Source organism: Bos javanicus, chromosome 3, assembly GCF_032452875.1.
Source record: "Bos javanicus breed banteng chromosome 3, ARS-OSU_banteng_1.0, whole genome shotgun sequence".
In the NCBI taxonomy this organism is placed as follows: domain Eukaryota; kingdom Metazoa; phylum Chordata; class Mammalia; order Artiodactyla; family Bovidae; genus Bos; species Bos javanicus.
The window spans coordinates 50916895-50939149 of NC_083870.1; the positions used below are offsets into that span (position 1 = coordinate 50916895).

Consider the following 22255-nt stretch of genomic DNA (forward strand, 5'->3'; position numbering starts at 1 on the left):
TGACAACAACCAACTGAGGGCAATCACTGAAGCTGCCCCTCTCACTACTGCACAAGAAGTCACCATTGGCCATGCTATGGTCATTCAGCATTTGAAGTAAATTGGAAAGGTGAAAAAGCTCTATAAGTGCGTGCCTCATGAGCTAACCGAAAATCAAAAAAAATAGTCATTTTGAAGTGTCTTCCTATTCTACGTGACAACAACAAACCCATTTCTCTATCAGATTGTGATGAAAGTGGATTTTGTATGACAGCTGGTGATAACCACCTCAGTGGTTGGATTGAGAAGAAGCCCCAAAGCACTTCCCAAGGCCAAACTTGCACCATAAAAAGGCATGGTCACTGGTTGGTGGTCTGCTGCCAGTATGATCCATTATAGCTTCCTGAATCCTAGTGAAACCATTACATCTGAGAAGTAAGCTCAGCAAATCAGTGAGATACACTGGAAACTGCAACGCCTGCAGCTAGCATTGGTCAACAGAGAGTGCCCAATTCTCCACAACAGTGCCTCACCACACATCACATAACCCATGCTTCAAAAGTTGAATGAATTAGGCTAGGAATTTTGCCTCATCCACCATATTCACCTGACTTCTCACCAACTGACTACCACTTCTTCAAGCATCTCGATAACTTTTTGCAGGGAGAATGGTTCCACAACCAAAAGGATGCAGAAAATGCTTTCCAAGAGTTCATTGAATCCCAAAGCACAGATTTTTACACTATAGGAATAACCAAAGTTATTTCTCATTGGCAAAAATGTATTGATTGTAATGGTACCTATTTTAATTAATAAAGATGTGTTTGAGCCTAGTTGTGATGATTTAAAATTCACAGGTCGAAGAATCAATATTGTGAAAATGACTATACTACCAAACGCAATTACAGATTCAATGCAATCCCTATCAAATTACCAATGGCATTTTTCACAGAACTAGAACAAAAAATTTCACAATTCATATGGAAACACAAAAGACCCCAAATAGCCAAACCAGTCTTAAGAAAGAAGAATGGAGCTGAAGGAATCAACCTTCCTGACTTCAGATTATACTACAAAGCTCCAGTCATCAAGACAGTATAGTACTGGCACAGAAACAGAAACGAAGACCAGTGGAAAAGAAGGAAAGAAAGTGTGGTCGCTCAGTCGTGTCTGACTCTTTGTGACCCCATAGACTGTAGCCTACCAGCCTTCTCTGTCCATGGTATTTTCCAGGCAAGGGTACTGGAGTGGTTTGCTATTTCCTTCTCCAGGGGATCTGCCCGACCCAGGAATCGAACCCAGGTTTCCCTCATTGTAGGCAGATGCTTTACCCTCTGAGCCACCAGGGAAGCTCTAAAGACCAGTGGAACAAGATAGAAATCCCAGAAATAAACCCATGCACCTATGGATACCTCATTTTTTATAAAGGAGGCAAGAATATACAATGGGGCAAAGACAGCCTCTCCAATAAATGGTGCTGGGAAAACTGGACAGCTACATGTAAAAGAATGAAATTAGAACACTTCCTAACACCATACACAAAAATAAACTCAAAATGGATTAAAGACCTACATTTAAGACCAGAAACTATAATATTCTTAGAGGAAAACATAAGCCGAACACTTAGTGACATAAATCAAAGCAAGATCCTCTATGACCCACCTTCTAGAGTAACGGAAATAAAAACAAAAGTAAACAAGTGGGACCTGATTAAACTTAAAAGATTTTGCACAGCAAAAGAAACTGTAAGCAAGGTGAGAAGACAACCCTCAGAAAATCCCATGGACGGAGGAGCCTGGTAGGCTACAGTCCATGGGGTCTCGAAGAGTCGGACACGACTGGGTGACTTCACTTTCACTCTTCACTTTCATGCATTGGAGAAGGAAATGGTGACCCACTCCAGTGTTCTTGCCTGGAGAATCCCAGGGACAAGGGGAGCCTGGTCGGCTGCTGTCTATGGGGTTGCAAAGAGTTGGACACGACTAAAGTGACTTAGCAGCAGCAGCAGAATGGGAGAAAATAATAGCAAATGAAACAACTGACAAAGGATTAATTTCCAAAATATACAAGGAGTTCATACAACTTAATGCCAGAAAAACAATCAACCCAATCCAAAAGTGGGAAAAAGACCAAAGAAGACATATAGATGGCTAACAAACACATGAAAAGATGCTCAACGTCGCTCATTGTTAAAGAAATGCAAATCAAAATCACAGTGGGATATCACCTCATACTGGTCAGAATGGTCATCGTCAAAAAGCCTACAAACAGTAAATGCTGGAGAGGGTGTGGAGAAAAGGGAATGCTCTTGCACTGTTTTTGGGAATGTGAATTGATGCAGCCACTATGGAAGATGGTATGCTGCTGCTGCTGCTAAGTCACTTCAGTCGTGTCCGACTATGTGTGACCCCATAGACGGCAGCCCGCCAGGCTCCGCCATCCCTGGGATTCTCCAGGCAAGAATACTGGAATGGGTTGCCATTTCCTTCTCCAATGCATGAAAGTGAAAAGTGAAAGTGAAGTCGCTCAGTCGTGTCCGACTCTTAGCAACCCCCATGGACTGCAGCCTACCAGGCTCCTCCGTCCATGGATTTTCCAGGCAAGAGTACTGGAGTGGGGTGCCATTGCCTTCTCCGGGAAGATGGTATGGAGAGTCCTTAAAAAACTGGGAATAAAACCACCATATGACCTAACCCAGCAATCCTGCTCCTAGGCATATACCCTGAGGAAACCAAAATTGAAAGAGACACATGCATCCCATTATTCATTGCAGCACGATTTACAATAGCTAGAACATGGAAGCAACCTAGATGTCCATTGACAGATGAATGGATAAAGAAGTTGTGGTACAGATACACAATGGAATATTACTCAGCCATAAAAAGGAATGCATTTGAGTCAGTTCTGATGAGGTGGATGAACCTAGAACCTATTATACAGAGTGAAGTAAGTCAGAAAGAGAAAGAGAAGTATTGTATTCTAATACATGTATACGGCATCTAGAAGAATGGTACTGAAGAACTTATTTACAGGGCAGCAATGGAGAAACAGACATAGAGAATAGATTTATGGACATAGGGAGAGGGAAAGAGAGAGTGAGATGTATGGAAAGAGTAATATGGAAACTTACATTAACATATATAAAATAGATAGCCAAAGGGAATTTGCTGTGTGTCTCAGGAAACTCAAACAGGGGCTCTGTATCAACCTAGAGGGGTGGGATGGGGAGGGAGGTGGGAGGGAGGTTCAAAAGGGAGGGGATATATGTATACCTATGGCTGTTTCATGTTGAGGTTTGACAAAAAACAATAAAATTCTGTAAAGCAATTATCCTTCAATAAAAAAATTAATTAAAAAGAAAAAGCAAACAAAAATTCACGGGTCAAAACTGTAGTTGTGTTTGCACCAACCTAATAAATGAATGTGAAAAATAGGTAAGTAATATAGAAGTAGTCTTATGTAGCTGAATTTTGGTATGTTGCCTCTTTATGCCTAATTCAAAACTTAATGTAAAACTATTTGAATAAGTTCATAGGTTTTCAGATTTTTCATGAAATAAAATCATCACAGTAAAATAAAACAATATAAAAAAAAGAAAAAGTATCACTGTTCTTTACAGTAGAATTGGTAGAGAAAGTTTGTTTCATCATGTATATATTTTCCATCTCCAGTGATTTTTCTTTATGTATAATAAGATATTGCCAATCATTTAGTCATTAAGAATTATTTCTGTTATTTCCAGACAGATGTTATATTTTTCTAATTAAGTAGTAGTTTATGCTTTAAAGATTAATTTAAAATAAAATGATAGTGTCATACAAATTTGATTCTTTCAACCCCATAATCTTTGCTTTCATGTTATTTTGTAACCGTAATACAAGTTTTCTCAGTCTTAGTTAGCACTGTGGACGTTTGGGTAGATAATTCTTTGATGTGGGGAGCCCTCCTGTGCTTTGAAGGATGTTTAGCAACATTTCTGGCCTCAACAGACAAGACTCCAGTCACACTTTGTGGTTCTAGACCCTGCCAGGTATCCCCAGGAGGCAAAACTGACTCTAGTTGAGAATCATGCCATAGTGTATTCTCTAAAATTCTTATAACTTTCAGGAGCATAATTTGGAATAAAGCAGTTACCACTAGTGAAAAGTGAAAGTGAAGTCACTCCGTCGTGTCCAACTCTTTGTGACCCCATGGAGTATACAGTCCATGGAATTCTCTAGGCCAGAATACTAGAGTGGGTAGCCATTTCCTTCTCAAGGGAATCTTCCCAACCCAGGGATCGAACCCAGATCTCCCACATTGCAGGTAGGTGGATTCTTTACTAGCTAAGCCACCAGGGAAGTAGCTAGGCCTAAAATCAGCAGAACAAATTTTGCTTCTGGGCAGTATTTTGGATAGTTCAGCATCAATAAAAAGGTCATAAACAGTAACTATATTTTTTCATCAAAGTCTAGATTGTCTAGGTAATTGGTATAGAACAGACCACTGGGAACATTTTAGTGAGTGCCACACAGGGAAACAGTCAGTAGGTACAGATGTCATTTATGGCTGTTTTTCTTCAACCTTTATTTTAAAATGTGAGGCAACAGGATCTGCAGAAATTAAAGGACACATGAAAGCCCTTATACTAGTTTGTGTTACCCTCAAATCACGGTGATTTCAGTGACATACCAGAATAAAAATGCGTTTCGCTCCTTTTGTCATTTACATATAACAGGTGATGCCCACTGCCCTGCTGGGAACATCCTCAATCCAACTTCCTCTCCAAAAATTTTGGCATTCTGTATCATGATGAACACACAGTGGGCAAGCCAGTTTACAGGGTATTTTTCCATTTAAACATATGCCAGAGGGAAAAAAAAATTTAATTTAGCTCTTTGAGAGAAAAACAAAATTACTTCAAATTTTATTAAATTGGCTGTGCAGAAGGGAAAAATATACAGGTCTCTGCTGCCAACATTTATTAAGCTTAATATGCATTTGATAGCTAATAGAAATTATTGATGGAGACTCCAAAGGTAGTTGACATTACTAGACTCCTTGAGGTGGGTGTCAGGGAGAAGGTAAGACAGACCGTTCTGAACTAGCAGAGAACTCACCATGTCTGCGTGGTTTCCTTTACTCTGTGACTTCTACCTGCTGCAGAGCAAGGCAAAAAAAGGAAAAAAGAAAATATTATTTTACAGTGTAAGGTCTTCTTGATTTTTTACTAAACGAATTGAGGTTAATCTCGTTTTAAAACCCCATCTCAATATTAATATAAGATTGAACTTCTCACCTAAGTGGTTGATTGTAACTTTATGGCCACTAAAAGATTTCAAACTGCATTCATTCCTCTTTGTACACATAATGAAAAATGGGCAAAATAATGAAGATTGATGTTTCCTTAAGTCTGCTCTGTTTAATTCTACTGTCTGCTCTTCTACAGTGCTGTCTCTAATTGTACATAGTTTAATGATATCTAGGAGTATAAAGGTGTTGCCCATAAACAGCTTGTAAATAGCTTTCCTAAAATAAAATGGTTTCAATAATTGTATTCAGTAACTTCTTGATTGCTGAAACTTGGTTGCCTCTGATAATGCACTGTTATAATAACAGGTGTAAAAGATGTCATATATATTACATTGGGGTGGGTCGGGGGATGTGTGTGTGGGTATGTGTATAGTATAGACTTAATTCTTCACTTGTGATACATCCCTAAATGTAGAATTTGCTAGATGAAAATTTTTAGAGTTTTTGATGTATATGGCTAACTGCTCTTTCAGAAAATGCTGTGACAGCATACCCTACCACCATCATAGGAGTGAGTACAAATCTCCTCAGTTCAGTTCACTTGCTCAGTTGTGTCTGACTCTTTGCGACCCCATGAATCGCAGCACACCAGGCCTCCCTGTCCATCACCAACTCCCGGAGTTCACTCAGGCTCACGTCCATCGAGTCAGTGATGCCATCCAGCCATCTCATCCTCTGTCGTCCCCTTCTCCTCCTGTCCCCAATCCCTCCCAGCATCAGAGTCTTTTCCAATGAGTTAACTCTTCACATGAGGTGGCCAAAGTACTGGAGTTTCAGCTTTCGGATCATTCCTTCCAAAGAAATCCCAGGGCTGATCTCCTTCAGAATGGACTGGTTGGATCTCCTTGCAGTCCAAGGGACTCTCAAAGTCTTCTCCAATACCACAGCTCAAAAGCATCAATTCTTTGGCGCTCAGCCTTCTTCACAGTCCAATTCTCATATCCATACATGACCACAGGAAAAACCGTAGCCTTGACTAGACGGACCTTTGTTGGCAAAGTAATGTCTCTGCTTTTGAATCTGCTATCTAGGTTGGTCATAACTTTCCTTCCAAGGAGTAAGCGTCTTTTAATTTCATGGCTGCAGTCACCATCTGCAGTGATTTTCAAGCCCAGAAAAATAAAGTCACCTACTGTTTCCACTGTTTTCCCATCTATTTCCCATGAAGTGGTGGGACCGGATGCCATGATCTTCGTTTTCTGAAGTTGAGCTTTAAGCCAACTTTTTCACTCTCCACTTTCACTTTCATCAAGAGGCTTTTAGTTCCTCTTCACTTTCTGCCATAAGGGTGGTGCCATCTGCATATCTGAGGTTATTGATATTTCTCCCAGCAATCTTGATTCCAGCTTGTACTTCCTCCAGCCCAGCGTTTCTCATAATGTACTCTGCATAGAAGTTAAATAAGCAGGGTGACAATATACAGCCTTGATGTACTCCTTTTCCTATTTGGAACCAGTCTGTTGTTCCATGTCCAGTTCTAACTGTAGCTTCCTGACCTGCATATAGATTTCTCAAGAGGCAGGTCAGGTGGTCTGGTATTCCCATCTCTTTCAGAATTTTCCACAGTTGATTGTGATTCACACAGTCAAAGGCTTTGGCATAGTCAATAAAGCAGAAATAGATGTTTTTCTTTAACTCTCTTGCTTTTTTGATGATCCAGCGGATGTTGGCAATTTGATCTCTGGTTCCTCTGCCTTTTCTAAAACCAGCTTGAACATCAGGAAGTGACTTCAATTCTTGTCCTGAGCCCTCTAGCTACCCTCTCTTAATCTAATGATGAAAACTCCTGTCACATCCCATTTTATCTTTCAGCTTTGTTTACAGTGATTTTTGTCACAACTTTAAAGTTTTTACATAGTCAATGTCTTCCTTTAGAGATTCTGTGGTAGTTAGAATTTTTGTCATCTCAAAAAATATTTTTGAAAAATCCCTACATTTGTATTATATTATGTCATGTATTACATGTGTATCAGTTTCCTGTGGAATTTATTTTGATGTAAGATGTGTTTTAGGTTTTTAAATATGCTATTTCCAAATGATTAACAGTTGTCTAATCATCTTATACTAAATAATCTTTCTCTAACGGCCACATACACACAAAAGATTGGACTTATAAAAGTAAAATCATGCCATGCTACTGTTGTCCAAGAAACCCTCTGAACTGTGTTAAGGGTACTTATCTGGTATTTAGGATTTGTTTGTCACTGTAAACGCAGATGTTCTGAATGTGCCTAAGGTGGCGCCAGGCACGTAGTAGACAACAGATAGTGGCTGAATGAATGTGTGGGAAGCGGGTATCTTGGTATGAAAGTATTCCTTATCTTACAACGTAAAAAAATGTTAAATCAGTAGAGAAAAATGTACAAACGAAGGCATGTAACCATCGCCCAGCTTGAGCAGTTACCAACTCACGGCCAGTATTGTTTTAATACTTTTCCCACATACCTTTCCCTTCCTATATTGTTTTGAAGCAAATCCCAGGTACTATTTCATTCATAAATGTTTCAGTGTCTGTCTCAAAAAGATTAACTCGTGTTTCTTTAAACATCACATTATTATGCCTAACAAACTAAAATAATGCCTTTACAGCATTAGGTATCCTGTCAACCTTCAAGTTTTCAATTGTCTCATAAATGTCATTTTTTGTTTTACAGTTTTTCATTTGAATCAGGACTCAAAAAAGATCCACGAAATGTGATTATTTAATATACAATATTTCTTAGGTATTTTTTGATCTTTGGTTTTCTCATCTTCTCTCTCTTTTCTCCCTGGTGATTTATTTGTTGAAGAACGGGGTTATTTGTATGGCCGCATTTCCCACAGCCTAGAGTTTGCTGATGGTATCCTAATACTGTCATTTACTTAAGTGTTACTTATATGCCTCTGTCTCCTGTATTTCCTGTAAACTGGTAGTTGGAGCTAAAGGCTTAATCAGATTCAGATTCAGTTTTCTTTTTGGCAAGCCCAAAAAGAAGGCGGTGGCCTATCATAATGACAGCGTTACTGGCTTTTTGTTCAGGGCCTTGCAAATTGATTTTGCTAACGTTTGTTGAGTATTTTCTGTGTGCCTAGCAAAGTGCTTATGTTCTGCAAGCATTATGTCACTCAATAATATTTAAGCTTTGTAATACTAGTACGTATCAATTTCTGTCTGATGACTAGACCTCTTATTAGGGCCAAGTTATCTTAAATGTCTTTCAAACAAACCCCTTGGTGTATACTCATGGTCATTTATGTGATTTAATTTGGAAATCTATCTGGACTTTCTTTTTATTGGATTCATTTAGAGCCATACAAAAATAACTTGCATTTAAGTCATTAAAAAAATGTTTTAATAATAAAACTCAGAGATCTATCATTTAACTGTGAATTTGTTGTACTTAAGCTTTTTGGTACTGGGATTCACTTCACAAAGACCGATATCTAAACCACAAATAGAGCCAAAAGAATTCAGTATTTCGGAGTCCCTTTCTCCTCTGCACTCCGCAGACGCACTTGTGTCTCCTTCATCTCCCTCGGCTTTCTTTGCAAGCCCACAGCGCTCACAGTGTCCCGCTGTTGTCCCGTGTGAGAAACTGACTTGGGGTTGTGAAAGCAAAACTAGCTTTTCATTGTTTGTTTACATGTCTTTAATTTATTTTTGCTCAATTCTCCCCATGGTCCTAAATTCAGTTATTTATAAAATCAGACCATTGGAGTTCCAGACTCAAAACATAAATGTCAAATTATCTTGACCAGCTGACAGTTTTGGAGATGAAACTGTTTGATATGTAGTTGATGGAGAAAAACCCCCAACTGACCGGAGTCGCAATTAGATACCAGAGCACTAGTTGCAAAGCAAGGCAAAGAGGATCCTATTGTACAGCTTTACAAACTGACATGAGGGGAGTCATTTATTCTTTATATATATATTCATCTTTCTTCTCCTTTAATAGTTGTAACTTTTTCCTCAAATTTCCAGAATATCTGTTAGGTGAAGCATTTGACTGATTGAATAAAAGGAACATAAAGCATTGGTGAATACAGCAGGGAAATAGGAATGAATGTGAAGTTTCATTTCATTTCATTTCTGGTTGTACCTCACTGTGAGACATTAGACTAGTAGCCAAATTCTCTGTTTTTATTTCTTTAAAACACAATTATTTTTGCCATACTTATTCATACAGAACTTTAAGATTCTTATTTGAACCAGTCTTCTGTAAGCTTGTCATAGAGGGGACTGTGTCTCTCTTCACCTGATCTTACTGGGTGTCCAGGGTAGCACGGTGCACGTGCTTGAGCTTAATGAGTAACTTTGGATTCTGGTGGTATTTGAAAGATTATACATTTTAAAGGGTATTTTGTTCTCTTTTTCTTGGCAAGACCAAGGAGCTTCCTTTTCTAAGACCAGTGCTTTTTAGACTCAGTGAAAGTACACATTGTTCTAGGAGAATTGCCATATGAAAGCCTAGAATATATATTGAGTGCTTCCAAGAAAGGGGGAAAAGTCATGTTCTAGGACAGTGAATGCTGACTGTGTGCTGAATGATTGACTGTTATGTGCTCTTTTACTCACAGGCTCGCTTCTCATATGTGCGAATGAAATATCTTTTCTTTTCCTGGTTGGCGGTCTTTGTTGGAAGCTGGATTATATATGTGCAGTACTCTACCTATACAGAACTATGCAGAGGAAAGGACTGTAAGAAAATAATAGTAAGTATTTTTTATTTTCTAGTATATGAAGAAACCTATTCTCTAATTGAAGTAGAGTTGATTTAAAATGTTGTACCAATCTCTGCTGTGCAGCGTGACTCAGTTATATACATATACACATTCTTTTATTTATATATGTATATATATATATTATTTTCCATTATGGTTTATCCCAGGAGGCTGGGTATGGTTCCCTGTGCTATATGGTAGGACCTTGTTGTTTATCCATTCTAAGTGTAATAACACATTAAAAAACTATATTAATAACAGATATATTTATTACTTATACATAGACTAAAATTATTTTCAAAAAGTAAAAGTTAATCTGATTTTGAGTTGTGTTGAACTTCTTACCATTTTGATATGACCAAATTAGTAGAACTGTTCCCCACTTTGAAAAACTCTGTATTCAGAAATCTGAGTAAGCCAGACTAGTATGAGAGCATACTTATTACAAAGAGGGATTCTTGCTTTTCAAATATATTTGAAGTTTAGTTTAATCAGATGGATTTTTAAATATTTATAATATGAAAGTGTTATTTGCATCCATCCTTTCTGGAACATATCTTTTGAATAAATGGAGTCATTCTCGAATGCTGAAAATATTTGTAAAAAGTATATACGTGTATTTATTATTTAATTTCTATCCTACTGGATATATCTTAGGAAAATCACTAACAGAATAAGATTTCTAGTAGTAAATATTGGTTCCATAGCACTTATATTTTAAATGTTTGAGGATAATACTTAACTCCTTGTTTTCTGCTAATATCTTCTATATAAATAATATTAAAACATCTAAGAATTCATCTAAGAATTATATTTTTATCTAATAATTATTGAGATCCCAATTATTGTAACTTGTTAATGGTTCTAATTGTTGAATGGTTACTTTTTAAACAGGCCAGTGACGTAGGTGTATACATTTAGCAATAAGGCATCCTGACCTTATGAACTTAGAGTCTAGTAGGGAAGAAAATGAATAATTACAGTAAGGTAAGATAATTATTATAATTATTACAGTAACAAATGATATAGGGTCATAAGATAGGGAGACCTGAAGCTTTCCAAAGTTTTAAGAGAATAAAAATCAGGTTAACTCTAGACATTCTGTCAGTCAGAATAAAAATAAATTATTCCCCAGGAGTATAATATCCGCTTAGTAGTCAGAAGAGAAATACTAATATAAGAAGCAAGGGAATTAATTAGCAAAGAACAGTTCCAAATCAAGGAAGGTTGAAAGATGTCAATCTCGTGTTCATTCCAATTGGCCATTCCAGATCCTTGAAGACTTTAGGAAACTCTGGGGGCAGGCAGTATACTGGGTACTTCATATCGTCATTAGTACTTAAAATGATCCTGTGAAAGCCCCCCCCAAAACCCACTTTACAAATAAAGAAATATGACTAATAAGAGAGAAGAATTTGCCTTTCCTGGTGGAGCCAGAATTTGATCCCAACTCTGTGTGTATAGAAAGCTCATGCTCTTTCTGCTACCCAGAGTCAGAAAAGACTGATAAAGGGAGTTATAGATTAATAAAGCTAACAAACCCCCCCCCACAGAACCCACCAGCTCAGCTTCAGTGACGAAGAAAGAAGTTATATAATCAACTATAATAACATGTAAATAACCAAAACTATTTGAAATGTTTATTTTCCTTTTTTAAGGTCACCTTTCTCAAAGTGGGTTTCTTGAGGCACCTTAAAAGGTAGTCCATGAGTCAGATATACTTGAAAACAGAAAGTTAAACAAAAATAAAGAGTTGACTTTACTGAGGACTTCTTAGGATCTTTAATATACTAATGTGTGTTCTGCATCTCCAAAGAAAGCAAATATATTTGATTAGGCGAAAAATCCATCCCCACTGTAATCCTCCCAGGAAGACCTATTAACATCATCTGGCTATGTTAGAATACTGTTCTAAGAGATTAGAAATAGACATGGTTTTTATCTTGTTTTTAATATAGTAGCCTTTAAAATGTAAGGCATATGTTGGTACATATTCTGTTATGAATGAAATTATAGTTTAAGTACGTCATTTTTCATTTTAATGGGTAAGAAATGAAAGCAAAACATAATTCTAGCATAATTTAATGGTTATCTTTCTAAAACTTCAAAATAATAAACAAGTTTTCTAAGCCTAAAATATATCTTTTTCCTAAGACTGTCTTTAAAAAAAAAAAAAATTATAGTTTCTCTGCATTTGGGAATTATGTTCTTAAACTTACCCAAACTGGCAATACTTTAAGACCAATAATACTAAATAGTACTGATATGGCATAGGAATTGTGTAATTAGAAAAGAAAGCAGTGGGGCTTCCCTGGTGACTCACTGGTAAAGAATCTGCCTGTCAATGCAGGGGACATGGGTTCAATCTTCCATAAAGATCCCACATGCTATGGAGCAACTAAGCCTGTGCCTCACAGCTGCTGAGCCTGTGCTCTAGAGCCAGGGAGCTGCAACTGCTGAGCTCACGTACCTAGACCCTGTGCTCTGCAACAAGAGAAGCCATGGCAATAAGTCTGTGCACCACAGCTAGAGAGCAGACCCTGCTCACTGCAACTAGAGAAAAGCCTAAGCAACAGCAAAGATCCAGCACAGCCAAAAAGAAATAAAAGTATTTTTTTTAAAAAGAAAGAAAACAGGCAGAGAAAATATTTTTAAAGTATATGTTAAAGCTTCAAAGAACTAACAAGGTAGTGAGGAATTACTTGATTAAGATCTGAGAAAAGGGAGACTTGCCTGGTGGTCCAGTGGCTAAGATTCTGTGATCCCAGTGCAGGGGGCCTCGGTTCAATACCTGGTCAAGGAACTAGATCCCATGTGCCACAACTTCAGAATTCGAATGCCACAACTAGAGATCAAATATCAAAGAAACTAGTGCTGCCAGTAAGATTCAGCATAGACAAATAAAATAAGTAAATATTAAAAAAAAAAAGATCTGAGAAAGGATAAGATTTAAGAGAGGTGAGCCTTGATTTTGTAACTGTGTTTGCCTGGAGATAGATGACCTAAAATATAGTCTTTTTTTTTTTTTAACATGATAGTTTTATCATTTATTTTAAATCCAGTAATGCATAGTTCTCATTTAAGTAATCCAGTTCTCATTTAAGTCTCACAAATACCTATATAGCTAATTATTGTCACATAAATTTCACATGAAGAGAACAAATTTTAGCACTGACAATATGAGAACTCTATTGTTTGATTATGAAACCCATAAATTATGTTCTGACAAGCAGTAATTATAAATATATAGGGTCATATATTTAAATTTTTGTATATTTTTCCATATACATCACCAAAAAGTATCTATTGGTTCTGTATTAGTATTCCAAGAACTACAGTTGTTGAGACCAGAGCAGTCAAAATACTGTACTTGGAAGCTATTACTGAAACCAGGAGTGAGTCACCAATAGTCTCAGCACATAAATCAGTTTAATATGGAAAGATTTTGTTGTCATTGTTGTTGTATTGTTTACTTTTCCTTTCTTTTTAAAATCATGGTAGGAATGAGGTTTGGAGAATGGTATCTCATAAATTTTTATAGGATGCATTTTCATTTTTATTCATCTCAAAGTAATTTCTAATTTTCATAGTCTTATGAGGCTAGGAAGATAAAAATATAGTACAGTTTCTACCAAGAGTGGGACCTTGGTACACCGTGCTTTGGGCTGAGATCGCAAAGGGCTGGACCCCAAGAGTGAAGGTGAGCTAAAAGAATCTCAGAAAGGTGAGCTGACTTTTGTAGCTTCTTTTTCCCTTGAGGAATTTGCTGATACTAGGCATGAGCAGGCGTCTGAGAACCAGGACTGTATACTGGGAGACCTTTGCTCTGGGGACAAGAAACCAGCAAGCTTTTATAGAAAACTAAGGGAACCTCAAGCAAACAGGCAGTTATCCTGTTGGGATGTTTGCCAAATCCTGGGCTTTACAGAATGGAAGGCTAAAAAAAATCTCATTGGAAAGCCTTTGAAAAGCAGACATTTTGGCAGTCTCAGAAGATACAGACTAGAGTTATAAACCTGCCAGAGGGAGAAATCTCAATGAATTCCCAGGGTCTCAGTTAAAAATCCTGGAGGGTTGTGCTCTTGGAATGGAGATGAACCCAAAGTAGCTTGACCTTTACTGGAGACGCAATTAAGCCTGCACTCAGCACAGCCCCCTGATTGGTTTAAGGTGATCAGTTACCATATCTGCCTACCAGAGGAAAGGGAAATCCTCTCTGGAGGCATTATGTACAAAATTACAGGGCATACCAAAAGACAAGATGACATGACCGAAACCCAAGAAATAAACATGGACAATAGAAGCAGATCCGTAGATAATCTAGATATTGCTGTCATCCAAAAAAGATTTTTAAATAACTGTGTACATGTTCAAATATATAGGAAAAAAACAAAAGTAGAGAATATAAATTTTTAGAAATGGGTAATTTCAACAGGGAATTAAAATGTATTTAAGAGAATCAGGAAGACAATATAGAAGTTCCTCAAAGTTAAATATAGAATTACCATATGAATTACCAGCAATTCTACTTTTAGGTATATACCCAAGAGAATCGAAAGCAGGGACTCATATACTTGCACACCAATGTTAATAGCAGCATTATTCACAGTAGCCAAAAAGGTCGAAACTTTCTAATGTCCATTAGCGTAAAGAAAATGTGACATATCCATACAAAGGAATTTTAATCAACCTTTAAAAGAATGAAATTCTGGTGAACGTGCAATGTGGAGTAACTTTGAAAACACAATGCTGAATGATATAAGCCAAATGCAAAAGGACAAATGTGTGATCCACCTATATGAGATACCTAGAATAATGATTACACAAAATCATTACAAAAATTGGTTTGACTCCACTTGTTTGACTTAGTATGAATAGAATGCTTGATTTCTGATTTATAGTAACCGAAGACTTTGATATAGTTTCATGTATTTTCACATCTAGTATTACTGCTAAAAGTCTAGAAAATTTATTATCTTAGTGATTTAAAAACACTTGAGTGAAGCTTGAACTTTTGGACATAAATGGTATGGACCTAACAGAAGCAGAAGATATTAAGAAGAGGTGGCAAGAATACACAGAACTATACAAAAAAGATCTTCATGACCCAGATAATCACGATGGTGTGCTCACTCACCTAGAGCCAGACATCCTGGAATGTGAAGTCAAGTACTTCTGCTTTATTGACTATGCCAAAGCCTTTGACTGTGTGGATCACAACAAACTGTGGAAAATTCTTCAAGAGATGGGAATACCATACCACCTTACCTGCTTCCTGAGAAATCTGTATACAGGTTAAGAAGCAGCAGTTAGAACTGGACATGGAACAACAGAGTGGTTCCAAATAGGGAAAGGAGTACATCAAGGCTGTATATTGTCTCCCTGCTTATTTAACTTATATGTGGAGTTATTTACCTTATATTCTTAACCTATATAGCTTATTTAACTTATATTCTTTTATACAAGAAAATTAGAGATACCAAGGGAACATTTCATGCAAAGATGGGGCTCGAAAAAGGACAGTAATGGTATGGACCTAACAGAAGCAGAAGATACTAAGAAGAGGTGGCAAGAATACACAGAAGAACTGTACAAAAAAGATCTTCATAACCAAGATAATCACAATGGTTTAATCTCTAGTCTTTCCCATTCTATTGTTTCCTCTATTTATTTGCACTGATCACTGAGGAAGGCTTTCTTATCTCTCCTTGCTGTTCTTTGGAACTCTGCATTCAATGGGTATATCTTTCCTTTTCTGCTTTGCTTTTGGCTTCTATTCTTTTCAGAGCTATTTGTAAGGCCTCCTCAGACAGCCATTTTGCTTTTTTGCATTTCTTTCTCTTGGGAATGGTCGTGATTCCTATCTCCTGTAAAATGTCACGAACCTCACTCTATCAGATCTAGTCCCTTAAATCTATTTCTCACTTCCACTGTATAATTATAAGGGATTGGATTTAGGTCATACCTGAATGGTCTAGTGGTTTTCCCTACTTAGTTCAATTTAAGTCTGAATTTGGCCATAAGGAGTTCATGATCTGAGCCACAGTCAGCTCCTAGTCTTGTTTTTGTTGACTGTATAGAGCTTCTCCATCTTTGGCTGCAAAGAATATAATCAGTCTGATTTTGGTATTGACCATCTGGTGATGTACATGTGTAGAGTCTTCTCTTGTGTTGTTGGAAGAGGGTTTTGCTATGACCAGGGCGTTCTCTTGGCAAAACTCTATTAGCCTTTACCCTGCTTTATTCTGTACTCCAGGACCAAATTTGCCTGTTACTCCAGGTGTTTCTTGACTTCCTACTTTTGCATTCCAGTCCCCTATATTAAAAAGAACATCTTTTTGGGTGTTAGTTCTAAAAGGTCTTGTAGGTCTTCATAGAACCGTTCAACTTCAGCTTCTTCAGCATCACTAGTCAGGGCATAGACTTGGATTACCGTTATATTGAATGGTTTACCTTGGAAATGAACAGAGATCATTCTGTTGTTTTTGAGATGGCATCCAAGTACTGCATTTCAGACTCTTTTGTTGACCATGATGGCTACTCCATTTCTTCTAAGGGATTCCTGCCCACAGTAGTAGATATAATGGTCATCTGAGTTAAATTCATCCATTCCAGTCCATTTTATTTTGCTGATTCCTAAAATGTCAGTGTTCACTCTTGCCATATCCTGTTTGACCGCTTCCAATTTGCTTTGATTCATGGTCCTAACATTCCAGGTTCCTATGCAATATTGCTCTTTACATCATCGGACCTTGCTTCCATCACCAGTCACATCCGCAACTGGGTGTTGTTTTTGCTTTGGCTCCATCTCTTCATTCTTTCTGAAGTTATTTCTCCACTGATCTCCAGTAGCATATTTGACATTTACCGACCTGGGGAGTTCATCTTTCAGTGTCCTATCTTTTTGCCTTTTCATACTGTTCATTCAGTTCTCAAGGCAAGAATACTGAAGTGGTTTGCCATTCCCTTCTCCAGTGGACTGCATTCTCTCAGAACTCTCCACCATGACCTATCCATCTTGGGTGGCCCTACACGGCATGGCTCATAGTTTAATTGAGTTAGACAAGGCTGTGGTCCATGTGATTAGATTGGTTAGTCTTCTGTGATTGCGGTTTTCAGTCTGTCTGCCCTCTGATGTAGAAGGATAAGAGGCTTATGGAAGCTTCCTCTGGGAGAGACTGACTGAGGGGAAAACTGAGTCTTGTTCTGATGGGCGGGGCCATGCTCAATAAATCTTTAATCCAATTTTCTATTGATGGATGGAGCTGTGTTCCTTCCCTGGGGCCCAACTATGGTGGAGGTAATGAAGATAATGGTTACCTCCTTCAAAAGATCCCATGCATGTACTGCTACACTCAGTGACCCCAACCCTGCAGCAGGCGACCACCAACCCATGCCTCCGCTGTCACCAACTTAGACAGCATATTAAAAAGCAGAGACATTACTTTGCCAACAAAGGTCTGTCTAGTCAAAGCTATGGTTTTTCCAGTAGTCATGTATGGATGTGAGAGTTGGACTACAAAGAAAGCTGAGTGCTGAAGAATTGATGCTTTTGAACTGTGGTGTTGGAGAAGACTCTTGAGAGTCCCTTGGACTGCACGGAGATCCAACCAGTCCATCCTAAAGGAAATCAGTCCTGAATATTCATTGGAAGGATTGATGTTGAAGCTGAAGCTCCAATACTTTGGCCACCTGATGCAAAGAGCTGACTCATTGGAAAAGACCCTGCTGCTGGGAAAGCTTGAAGGCAGGAGGAGAAGGGGATGACAGAGGATGAGATGGTTGGATGGCATCACTGATTCGATGGACATGAGTTTGAGCAAGCTCCGGGAGTTGGTGATAGACAGGGAGGTCTGGCACGCTGCAATCCATGGAGTTGCAAAGAGTCGGATAGGACTGAGAGACTGAACTGAACTGAAACTTTTAATCCAGTTCTGAGCCTATAAAGTGATACTATGTTGTAAAAAGAAGAAAAAAAAAAAACAGAAGAAATTAATGTGATACAGTATTATTAACTAAAGTATAGATTTTGTTCAAATTTCACAAAATTTTATGCTAGTGTCTATTATTTGTTTTCATACCTTATTCAAGACTCCATATTATGTTTAATTGCATTGAGCAGCTTCAGCTGCATGCAACAAATTCTGGTAAATTCTCTTTTCATTTTTATTCTTTGCAAATATTTTCTAATTTTCCTTGTTATGGCTTCTTAGAAACATCTGTCATTTAAAAGTGGACATTTAATTTCCAAATGCATGGGATTTTAAAAATATCTTTGATATTAATTTCTCATTTAAATGCTTTCTTCTCTGCAATAACTCTCTGTTTTTTCAGTCTTCTAATATTGAGGCTTTCAGTGGCTAAATCAAAGATCTCTCTTGGTAAATGTCACATTGCACTTGAAAAGATATGGATTATTTTCAAATATCTTTTGACACTGATTTCTAACATAATTTCACAATGATAAGAGAACAGACTCTGTATGATTTCAGTACCTTTAGACCATGAAATTTTTGCACCTTTTTTTATGTCCCTGGATATGTTCCAGTGTCTCCTATTTTATAATCTATGGGAACTTGAATAGACTTCGTATCCTACCGTTGTGTGAAATTTGTATAAATCTTAATTATGTTGAGTTGGTTCATAGTGCTTTTCAGGTCTACTATATTCTACTTCTCTGTATATCCATTCTATTACTTTTTAAGAGTTTGATATTGAAACTCCAACTAAAACTCTTAATTTGTCTGCTTAAAAAAATAATTGTAATACATAGTGGAACTATATGTAAGCTTGTTTTGTAATTTCCCAGTCTCCTATAAATGTGTTATCATACTTTCATAATTTAAAACATAAAAAAGAAAGACAAAAAAACTATTACACATAAATAGGGAAAAAGGTAAACGGAGTTAAAATGTTTAAAATCCTTATCATATTGCAGAGTAGGAGAAAAGTATTAATTAACTTTAGACTTGCTAATTCAATTATGTATTTTATTATTTCTAGGATAGCCTCTAGAATAGAAAAAGAGCACATCATTTCCAAACTACTGTAGGAAAATTGGGATAAATAATAATACTCAGTCCTAAAGATAGCAAGAAGGTCAAGAAAAAGAAACATAACAGGCAGAAGAAGTAGAAAACACATAATAAGATGATAGATATCACAAATTAAATTCCCTGGGAAACAGACTCAGAGACTAAGATTTGCCCAAAGGAAGTTTGTTGGGATGGTCTTTTGAGATTAACATCTGTGAGGGAGTGAAGAAGCAAGATAGACCTGAAGAAATTTAAACTGCAATGCAGTGGTAATAAACGCCTCAGTTGATTCTACAGGGAACCTGGAACTGGGATGGGCTTGCAGAGATGCAGGCATTTATAGAAAGCATCACTATGAACAAAGCTAGTGGAGGTGATGGAATTCCAGTTGAGCTATTCCAAATCCTGAAAGATGATGCTGTGAAAGTGCTGCACTCAATATGCCAGCAAATTTGGAAAACTCAGCAGTGGCCACAGGACTGGAAAAAGTCAGTTTTCATTCCAATCCCAAAGAAAGGCAATGCCAAAGAACGCTCAAACTACTGCACAATTGCACTCATCTCACATGCTAGTAAAGTAATGCTCAAAATTCTCCAAGCCAGGATTCAGCAATATGGGAACCATGAACTTCCTGATGTTCAAGCTGGTTTTAGAAAAGTCAGAGGAACCAGAGATCAAATTGCCAACATCCGCTGGATCATCGAAAAAGCAAGAGAGTTCCAGAAAAACATCTATTTCTGCTTTATTGACTATGCCAAAGCCTTTGACTGTGTGGATCACAAGAAACTGTGGAAAATTCTGACAGAGATGGGAATACTAGACCACCTGACCTGCCTCTTGAGAAATTTGTATGCAGGTCAGGAAGCAACAGTTAGAACTGGACATGGAACAACAGACTGGTTCCAAATAGGAAAAGGAGTTCATCAAGGCTGTATATTGTTACCCTGCTTATTTAACTTCTATGCAGAGTACATCATGAGAAACGCTGGACTGGAAGAAACACAAGCTGGAATCAAGATTGCCGGGAGAAATCTCAATAACCTCAGATATGCAGATGACACCACCCTTATGGCAGAAAGTGAAGAGGAACTAAAAAGCCTCTTGATGAAAGTGAAAGAGGAGAGTGAAAAAGTTGGCTTAAAGCTCAACATTCAGAAAACAAAGATCATGGCATCCGGTCCCACCACTTCATGGGAAATAGATGGGGAAACAGTGGAAACAGTGTCAGACTTTATTTTTCTGGGCTCCAAAATCACTACAGATGGTGACTGCAGCCATGAAATTAAAAGATGCTTACTCCTTGGAAGGAAAGTTATGACCAACCTAGATAGCATATTGAAAAGCAGAGACATTACTTTGCCAACAAAGGTTCGTCTAGTCAAGGCTGCGGTTTTTCCTGTGGTCATGTATGGATGTGAGAGTTGGACTGTGAAGAAAGCTGAGTGCCGAAGAATTGATGCTTTTGAACTATGGTGTTGGAGAAGACTTTTGAGAGTCCCTTGGACTGCAAGGAGATCCAACCAGTCCATTCTGAAGGAGATCAACCCTGGGATTTCTTTGGAAGGAATGATGCTGAGGCTGAAACTCCAGTACTTTGGCCACCTCATGCGAAGAGTTGACTCATTGGAAAAGAGGGATTGGGGGCAGGAGGAGAAGGGGACGACAGAGGATGAGATGGCTGGATGGCATCACTGACTTGATGGACATGAGTCTGAGTGAACTCCGGGAGTTGGTGATGGACAGGGAGGCCTGGCGTGCTGCAGTTCATGGGGTTGCAAAGAGTCGGACACGACTGAGCAACTGATCTAATCTGATCTCTGATACCCTTCTCCCTGACTAATCATTGGATACCATTTCCCATCCTCTCCCAACTTCCTTAAAGGGGATATGACCTTGAATAAGACTGTATTCCAGCTGAGGACAAGTCCCAAAGAAGGATTCAGCCGAGACCTGTTGACTACCTATGTGCTCAGCAGCTGAGGGAATGAATGCTCCAGTTCTAGAGCAAATATGAGGTGGCTTACCATGGCACTGACTGTCGTATATCTAAACCCAAACATGTTGGTAATTAAATTAAATATAAAGGGACCAAATGCTTCAGTTAAAAGACAAAGATTGTCGGACTGTGTTAAAATTTAAAAGCAATTATATAAGATACACATCTAAAATATAAAGATGCAGACAGATTGAAAGTAAAAGAATAGGAAAACATTCATGCACATATGCAGATTCTAAAAGGAGGAATGTTTAGAGAAAAAACCATGGCTATATATATTCTTGTAAGTTCAATATTGCACAGACTACCTCTTTTTAAAGTTTGAATTAGCTCTTACTGGCTTGAAATGCAATTCCTTTTAAATTTGCTTCCCCCGGGTTACAGGTTTGCAATAGCTGCCTAAGTAATTGTCTGGTCTTCTCCTAAATTATGGCACTATCCACGCATACTTGTTCTGGTCTTAGTAATTCCTGTTTTGAAATGTGGAGTCTACACTGATTATCTCTCTCCCTCTGTATTACTGCATAGACTGTTCTCTTAAGTGGAATGAACTGAAACGGAGCATGTAATAAGATGGCTGGTTTTCAGTTTGGGATATACATACATAATACTGCATTATCTCAAAACCACATTTAGTGAAAACATGCTTGCCAAAGGATTACAGTATCTTGTGTATAAACTATGAACAGATTTCCTTTAAAATCCTCAGTCAGTTTCATCTTAGTGAACTAAGGAAGATTAAAAAGAGACACAGAAGATCCAAAAGCAGCCCTGTAAATACTGTTTGCTAAAGTTTAATAATGAGGGTTCTTTTCTTTCTTTAAAAGTTGACAGTTTAGCTTTTAACCTTTTTCTAGTTTTTTTCTTATTTTTCATAATTTAATATGTATTTTCAAACATACATATTTAATATGTATGTTAGTCATTATTCTGAGTGCTGTTGATACAGTCGTAACCAGAGTCCATGTCTTAAGAAGCTTATATTCTTAAAGTGGAATATGAATAATAAAAGCAAAAAACAAATAACTGACTTCATATATTAAGAAGGGCAGTGAGAAAGGATATAATAGCAGTATTTAGTAGAGAATGGCAAAGGATCCTATCTTGACCAGAGTGGTTGGGACAGGATTTCCTGAGAGGAGGGCATTTTAAATTGAAACCTGACGAGAAGGAAATAGCTGTGTATTGGGGCATAAAGCATTTAAAACGAGAAAGGAAGTACAAATGTCCAAAGAACAGAGCAAGTTTGGAA

General features: G+C 37.7%; 1 protein-coding gene across 1 annotated transcript in view; it reads left to right on the forward strand.

Moving 5' to 3' along the window:
* The window catches only part of DIPK1A (divergent protein kinase domain 1A), a 129747-nt gene that overhangs the window by 77571 nt on the left and 29921 nt on the right, over window positions 1-22255 (forward strand). The window contains exon 2 of the mRNA XM_061411182.1: window positions 9829-9963. Coding sequence (XP_061267166.1) covers window positions 9829-9963 — 135 coding nt within the window. The remainder of the gene's footprint in view (window positions 1-9828; window positions 9964-22255) is intronic.